We start from the raw sequence: 8,238 nt of genomic DNA on the forward strand, positions 1-8,238 counted from the left end.
CAGGATGTTGCTGATCAGTTCTTGCCTGAGGGCTGCTGCTCTATGAGTAGTGCCGGTGGGGACATAGATGTTGCAGACCTCAATGCAGTGTCCTCCCCAGCGAAGCAGGCAGCTCGTCAGCCGACCCTGTACACTCGGCTTATTAGGCTTGGTCTCCACGGTAGCTGTTAGGCCTTGTCGGACGAGGGTAAGGACGCCCCCCGTGTGGATGGAGTTAGACCACGAGCTGGCCACTACTCGCCAGCCCCGGCTGTGGGCTGTTGCAGCTGCCATGCTTAGCTCGCGTTCAAACAGGGATTGGTGGTGGGCATTGGTATGGTGGGTTTCCTGCAGGCAGATCACATCCAGCCCCATCTCTATCCACTGTTTGGCCGCTGCATGAATCTTGTCCTTGTGTTTGGCCAGCAGACCCTGCATGTTCTGTGTTGCAATACGAAGTGGCCGTCCCTGCATTGCGCCGTGTTGGCGCTTGATTGTGGTCGTCGCTTCCATCAACAGAGTTGGGTGGGGGTGGCAGTGGGCTGGTCTTTAAAACCAGGTTGGGAGGCGGTGGGGAGGTGTAATATTAGGCTCTGGGATGGGGAGCCCATCGATTCCGCCTCCATAATCGTGTCGTCCCCCTCCACAGCAGCAGTCCCCAGCTCCCTCCCCGAGGCCTGGGTCCCCTGGGTGGCTTCGGCATCTTTCGCCTTCTGCTTTCGGGTAGACCGGATAAGTTCGCTGCGTCTCTCCGCTGCCGACGTTTTTTGGATCAGCCGCTTCTGGTCCTTAGCTCGCTGGGCCAGTTCTGCGGATTGTTTGCGGGCTGCTCGGGCTGCAGCTGTTTGCGCCAGAAAGAACGTGCGCCTGGCTTCCCCCGTCAGGTCTGGCCTGCGGATTTTCTTTATTCCTTCGGACTGGCGGGGCTTGCATGCTTTCCCCTTGTGGAGGTCCGGTGCCGCTGAGGGTGGGGTTAGGTCCAGTGCTACTGCTTCTGGTGCCCCCGGCAGTGCTGCTGCCGCCGGCGCTCCTTCCACGGCCGTGGCCGTGGGTGCGGATGAAGTCCCATTGGGGTTCACTGTGGGGGGTGGGGTTGGGTCCAGTGCCGCTGCTTCTGGTGCCCCCGGCAGTGCTGCTGCCGCCGGCGCTCCTTCCACGGCCATGGCCGTGGGTGTGGATGAAATCCCATTGGGGTTCGCTGCGGGGGATGTTGATGCTGCTGCTGGATCCCCCGGTTGTTGTGTGGCCATTGGTGTATTCCCCCCCATTGGAGCAGGAACATCTGTGGGGGCGTCCTCCTCTCCCCTCAGCTCCGCCAGCACCAAAAAGGGGTTGGTCTCTGCTGGTGCAGCCTTTGCAGCCGTCGCCGGGGTCTTCCTCCCCTTCCTGCCCATCACTGTCCAGCTCGTCTCAGCATCACCTTCACTACTGCCCTGGGGTGGGATAGAGGGGCCACTGCCGCTGTTGTCCCCCTTGCCCCCCCTCACTCCATTCAGCCCGCTGCCATCATCCACCGTCCTTCTGGGCTTGGGGCCGCTGGGGGGTCCCAGAGGGTTAACTCCTGCAGGCCCCCCCTCTGCTGCACCAGAGCAGTGACCCCTGTCTCTCTGGATGGCATCGAATTCCATCGGGCTCAAGAATCTGGTTAATCTCCCCTGTACTCCCGTCACCTGCCCACTGTGGCCTGGGCGGGTGCTTGTTGCCGCCCCGTCTCCCCTTTGCTGCTGGGCGAGTGCTGCTCGCGGGGGTGGCTGGGGCATCAGGAAAGGTTCCCCTTCCGGGGGGGTCTTCCTGATCGCTTGAAGGGTGCCCTTCTGGTGGCACGCCTCCGATGGCTCCCCGTATTCAAAGGGGAGTTCTCGCGGAAGGCCGCGATTGCTGGTAAGCTCCAGCCTCCACGTGTCGGCCATTGTCGTGGGGGCCAGGAGCGAGAACTCCGTGACGTCCTGGGGACTGGGGTCTGCCCGGTATGCCCGGGTGAGGAAGTCGGCCGTGCCCTGACAGCTGAGGCCGACCGGGACGCCTCTCACCTCCCACACAATGGGCTTAGCCTGTTGCTGGTTCTTCACCAGCAGCTCCACTTCCATCGGCTCCATGTTCGAGGTCAATTGCACCCCAGGCACGCGCAATCGCCCGTTAACGATGCGCCTGGCCGCTGTCAACGCTGCTAAACCTCCTTTTGGCACAAGGATGGAGAGTTCCATCACAATGTACCGTTCCCTTCCCATCGGATAAAGCAACCGTTTTTGAATGCGCGGGCCTCCCCAACGGTTGAACTCCTGGTTGCTGCGGAAGATTTGGCCAATTGTTGCCAGAATTTGAATTCCTAATGGACCGTATATTTGAGCGATGATGTCGCCCGTATCTGAGCCCGCTGGCCACCGGACTGTCACCACGATCGGTTCCAGTTCTAGTGTGGCTCTGTAGATAGCCAAGCCTTCATTTGTTCCGTAAAAGCCACTGACGGCCTTTATCTTTTTGGTCGGTATGGATTGCGGTCTCGCGGCTGAGGTCGGCTGGCGGCCATTTTGAACATTGCCGCGGCTAACAGCCACTGCTGGTCGCCTCTGCGACATTTTCAGGCTAATTAGATAACCATAACTACGCTCATACAATTGAGGTCGCTGTCGGTGGCCACGGCCGCGGTTGGCCGACGGTCATAGTAGCAGCTTAGTCAAGCTTGGTCTCATCCATACATGTATGTATGTATGTATGTATGTATGTATGTATGTATGTATGTATGTATGTATGTATGTATGTATGTATGTATGTATGTATGTATGTATGTATGTATGTATGTATGTATGTATGTATGTATGTATGTATGTATGTATGTATGTATGTATGTATGTATGTATGTATGTATGTATGTATGTATGTATGTATGTATGTATGTATGTATGTATGTATGTATGTATGTATGTATGTATGTATGTATGTATGTATGTATGTATGTATGTATGTATGTATGTATGTATGTATGTATGTATGTATGTATGTATGTATGTATGTATGACTTAGATTACACTGTGGGCCGCGAGAGCCGGGGNCCGAAGCCGAAACACAGCACAAGGGTCGGGAGCACACAGCACAAGTCAGTTAGTCTTGTGTGCTCCCGACCCCGACTCAGACTGCCAACATTATTCGTATTAACATTATTCGTATTCGTTGGGTTCAGCAACTCACCACCAGCATCCAACCAAAACTAGCGGATCACCGGCGCCACAACTTTGTTCCTGATCAGCTCACAAGTTGATATTAACACGTCCTACACCGTCCACCAAATGGGGGCCCACCTCCCATATCATCACCTCTCAAACACCCGAGATGTCGGCAGGCGGATATGAACCCGGACACTCCGGGAGCAGAAGTCAGACCTTAATCTCTGCCAGCCGCCTGCCTGCCTGCCTGTGTATGTATGTGCGAAGTACGGAGTACATACCTGCTGTGTGTTTGAACTTGACGGAGCTGATAGATTCATCCAGTCGGCGTGCTCTTGGATATTTTTAGCCAGGTGGCGTCGACGTTTAGTGGGTTGGTTGGCTGCTTGGCTCACAGTTGAGTATACATGCAGATGTTCTAGTGTGGACCCTGCCCGCCGCTTTGCATATCCAACCCATCTTGCTTATCGCTCCCTTCATTAAGCTATAATTGCCTAAGTAACTCCCCTTTGCCACCCATAGGTCTGGAGGGAACGGGCATCTATGTGCAGATCATTATCCACATCATCCTAGACCTGGGCCCCTTCCTGCTCATTGTGGTGATTACGCTGGCCACGTACACATTCGCATTCCGGCAGTTCATCATATACTACGAGCAGCAGGTAACTCATCAGGTGGGTGTCGCATCTGTATTCACCTGCTGTACATACCTGCCGTCGTATCTGACACATACAACTAACTGAGAGTGAGTGTATATGCAGCATCACCTTCCTTTAACTCAAATGCTAGCCCATACCCCGCCTGGCTACTGACGCAGCTAGGAAAGCAGTCACATGCATAGCATGGAAATAATACCTGCTGCCTAGAAACGTGGCACCCTTGAAGGGTAACTACCCCTATAGGGGAAAGCTACGGTGCCCTACTGTGATGCATCACACCACTTTGGTTAGCTATCCCAGGTTACGCAGGTGTGTGGCTGCTAGATGTATAATTTTGTGAAACAGGGGGTATAGCTTCACTAGCCTGGCAGTCCCTCCTCCGACTTCTGAGGAGTCAGTGGCTATTGGGGGTTTAGCAGTGTTTTTTTTTCGTGGAGGCCGATCCTGAATCTGTTACGAGTTCCGTAATAAATATGCCATCAGTCCAATACGTTTATTACTGCCAGAATTTTTTTTCTGGGGGGGCAAGCCCCCCCAGACCCCCCCTGCCCACACAGGGTACCTGATACACCAGCACATATCTAATGTCTCTCTTGTACTCGCTATATTGTTTGAAGTGTTACCAGCATCTCCGCTACTGGGTTTTGGCCTGCCGGTGGTCAGGAATGCTTTGACGCTACCCTGACCAGCTATAGTAGTTAATTTCTTGGGCCCCATCGCTCATTTATAACTTATTTATACTAAAAGAGAACGTCTCTGGGGGCCTTCGGCCCGCCCCGGCTCCGTAACGACTGTACCAGGCCTTTACCATGGTCTATGACGGAGCGCAGAACGCAAATATGCCATTTTATTACGGAACCGTAATATATTACGGAAAAAAAATACACTGGGGTTTAGCTCTCACCATGTGGTGCACTAGTGTGTAGTATGCTTCAGACAACACAGCCATGAAATGGTGGTATCGAAAGATACCGATTGTGGCAAATGGATGTATTATAATCTTCAGCAGAGTCCACCTGGGCCCATCGCCAGCATATCCGCGAATGTTCCCAGTCTGACTGGGTGGCGTAGATAGAACCGAAATCCGCAGACGGACATGCCCCCAACCGATAATCATGATCAGACAGTAACAGGGACACAGATCCCAGCTTTACTCAGGTAAAGCCCCGCCCATACTCAGGTTGTTGTATCACGTCTTATCGCAGGAAAAGAACCGATCGGCGGATGCTACATCCCGTGATACCCAGGATACTACACAGGTATGGACTTCTGCAGCGGTGCGGCATTGGATGGCGGACGACTATCAGTAGTCGCTTTAGCCGCCGCAGCTAACAGTAGCCGCCAGTAAACTAATATCAGTATTAGTTAGACCTGTAATCACTGACAGCGGAAATATACAGGTGTTGGCAAATCAGACTGGATGAGCTAACCACCGACAGTTGGGCAATGGAGCCACAGGCTGTACAAGAAGCTTACAGGATACAACATAGTGCACTAGCATGAAATTTGCCAACTCAACAGCGGTGCCAATTCAAGTCCTGGTCGGCTCACAGGTTGTCACTATGACTGGTCGGTCACGCATAGGGGTGCTTCCACCCTCTTACGGTCGGGATTGATCCTGGAGCCTTTCAGGGGCTCTTATGTCGCGCCTAAAAACCTTTGCTGTGTCTAAGCCCTACTTTGATCACTGCAAAGCAGTGTCCGCCATCAGATATGCACCTAACTCGCGACCATGGCATCATGGCTGCTGCTGATACATAAACACTTTCAGGTTCGTACCAACACACACATGCAGCATCACATTTGCCCTTCTGCACTCTACGGTCTATCACACCATGTATGTGGGCCCCGCCCCGCCCTCTCCTGTCCAAATCACACACACTGAGATTCATCTCACCACCCGTGTAAGAAGGGATCAGCTCCCCTTGGCATCTCCCGTGAGCACTTTGTCTGATCTTATAGTCCATCTGCCCCGTTTGTGGTCAGGTGGTCAACGATGGTGGCGGCAACATTTCCAACAAGTACACCAAGTTATTTAATGGCTTCCCCAACAGCTTCCTATCGGTCTACTACTTCATGGTATGAAAGAGGATAGGAGGAATGTATGTACGTGAAGTATGTAAGGGAGAGGGTGCAGGAAACAAGCCTGGGATAAAATGCAATACCCAACCCAGGATACGCTAAGGGGATCCGCTTTCTGTTGATTCCACTCAGTGGTAGCTCCAGTGTTGACTGTTCCAAGGTGTCGTCTAGTTCATTCCACTCCCTCTGTTGGAGTTCTTCCATGCTCTTCAACACTTCGAAGGCTTTAATATACTGGTTGAGCAGATCCAGAACAACAGGGTCCAATGTTGACTCTTCACATGGCAACTGAACTGTCACCACTGCAGCCTCCATCTGTGATATCTCGAATTGTGGCTTAACTGCCGCCACCGCAGCCTCCACCTGCGGTATCTCGAATTGCGGCTTAACCGCCGCCCTGCAGTCTCCACCTGCGGTATCTCGAATTGCGGCTTAACCGCCGCCACCACAGCCTCCACCTGCGGTATCTCGAATTGCGGCTTAACCACCGCCACCACAGTCTCCACCTGCGGTATCTCGAATTGGGGCTTAACCGCCGCCACCGCAGCAGGGTTCGACACTGACCTTCCTGAAACTTGCGGGCTCCCCGTACCTCCCAAATTTTCCTTACGGAGGGGGCCCTGTACCAGGCTCCTGTACCGGCCGAAAACCTTAGGGGGGTCCCTGTAACCCCCCAAAACCTTTACGGGGGCACTGTCCTTGGCTGAAACGCTGTGGAAAGTGATGCTTTGCATTTTCTTGCCCTGTAAATCGTTATTTTCGTTATTTTCTTGTGAACCATTACACTCAGTGAAAGCCAAGCGCCTTGGCCGCCTTGGCCGCCCATCCCTTCTGCTCCTCAACATGATCTTCATCCGATACGTCCGTACTGCTATCTGACATAATACTAAAGAATGGGCTTTCACGGATTCGAACAAGCTGGGCGGCAAGGATGACTTTGCTCAGAACACGCATAGCTGTGACGAAATAGCGGTACTGGTTGTACTTGAAGTGGATGCCCGGAAGCCCAGCCGCTGTTAGCATGGGAAGCATGCTCGGCAGCTTAAGCATGGGCATATGTACCGTACGGCCTCTTATAAATCCTTAAAATCCTTACGGGGGCACCCATAACCGGCCTTCGGCCGGTCTGGGGGCGGCCCCGTACGGGGGCGCTTCATGCCGCAAAATCCTTACGGGGGCCACTGTAAAGTCCTATGGGCCCTTACGGGGATACCAAAAAAAGGCCAAAAACTTACGGGCCCCGTACGGGGTGTCGAACCCTGCACCGCAGCCTCCACTTGCAGTACCTCCCATTCCCATGGCTCTCGCTCCAAATCGTCAAATGGCAGATCTCCAGTTGATTCCCAGGTCTCGACCTCACCGTTCACCTGCAATTTGGAGTCCTCTGTAGCAGTCGATACCGGCGCCTCCATGTGCGGCTCGACTCGCTCCGCCATGACCTGATCCCGTGGCAGGACCAAAAAGATCAGGCCATCCCTCGGGAAGTCTTCATCGTCTTCCTTGCGCTCCAATTTCTTGGGTGCACTCCAGCACTGAGCAAGTGAATGGCCTGTCTTCTTGCAGTGGGTACAGAAAGGCTTGTCCGTTGATGTCTTCTGCTGCTTGCATTCCGATTTGCGGTGTCCTCTCTCCCCGCAGTTTTAGCAGCGACCCTTGAAGACGCCATCACCGTCGATCTTGCTGGTACTTGCGACATTGTTGCGTCTGTTGCCGCGGTGAGCGTTAGTACGCCCCGTTGTAGACGTCTCTAATTGTTGCTCAACCAGCAGAAGCTTGGAATCGAAATCGGAGAGGTTAGATGGCATTCCACTGACGAAAAAGGCGTTGGTGTAAGGCCTGTAAGTCGATCGCAGCTCCTTTAACACCTGGCTGACAGCGTTCGCATCCGAAACCGTCTCCCACACTGCTTAAGTTCCTTGACCATCTCCTTCAAACGACTGATGAAGCTCCTTAAGCTCTCCTCAGGCCTCATTTGAATGCCTTGGAGTTCTCCCCAGAGGATCGGTTGCCGAACCGCCATCATCTTCTTGTATCGCGCATCTCAAGCCGCATAAAGATTGATGACATCTTCATTTTCGGCGAAGAGGTCGAGGTCGTCGTCGTTAAGGAGGTTAACGAGGACGGCGCGCGCCAAGTCGTGCTCGGCGCCATTTCTATCATCGCGCGCCTTCAGCAGAGCCGCTCCTGCCTTCGCGGCCGTGATTGCGGCCTTCGTTTTAATCAATCACACTGTCCGGTTTTTCAGTGTCAGCCGTTCGCTGTACACCAGCCGCGTAGTGTTTGCTTCCATCCCGTCACCTATGTGCGGGGCTCATAACCTGTTGTAATCCTGAGCTGCTAACCCTAATGCGTACTGC

General features: G+C 53.6%; 2 protein-coding genes across 2 annotated transcripts; one reads left to right on the plus strand and one right to left on the minus strand.

Annotated features, from left to right (window-relative positions):
* Positions 1–2,987: 2,987 nt before the first annotated feature.
* VOLCADRAFT_99129 (uncharacterized protein) lies at positions 2,988–5,884 on the plus strand (the record flags this gene model as incomplete). Its single annotated transcript, XM_002957898.1, has 5 exons — positions 2,988–3,077; positions 3,110–3,230; positions 3,663–3,814; positions 5,005–5,058; positions 5,762–5,884. 5 exons carry the CDS (start codon positions 2,988–2,990, stop codon positions 5,882–5,884), a joined length of 540 nt encoding a protein of 179 aa, XP_002957944.1.
* A 783-nt stretch (positions 5,885–6,667) lies between these two features.
* VOLCADRAFT_99130 (uncharacterized protein) lies at positions 6,668–7,686 on the minus strand (the record flags this gene model as incomplete). The annotated part of the gene is made up of 3 exons (XM_002957927.1): positions 6,668–6,894; positions 7,242–7,430; positions 7,551–7,686. 3 exons carry the CDS (start codon positions 7,684–7,686, stop codon positions 6,668–6,670), a joined length of 552 nt encoding a protein of 183 aa, XP_002957973.1.
* Between the last annotated feature and the right edge of the window lie 552 nt (positions 7,687–8,238).

Source organism: Volvox carteri (genome assembly GCF_000143455.1).
Source record: "Volvox carteri f. nagariensis unplaced genomic scaffold VOLCAscaffold_82, whole genome shotgun sequence".
Classification (NCBI taxonomy): Eukaryota; Viridiplantae; Chlorophyta; class Chlorophyceae; order Chlamydomonadales; family Volvocaceae; genus Volvox; species Volvox carteri.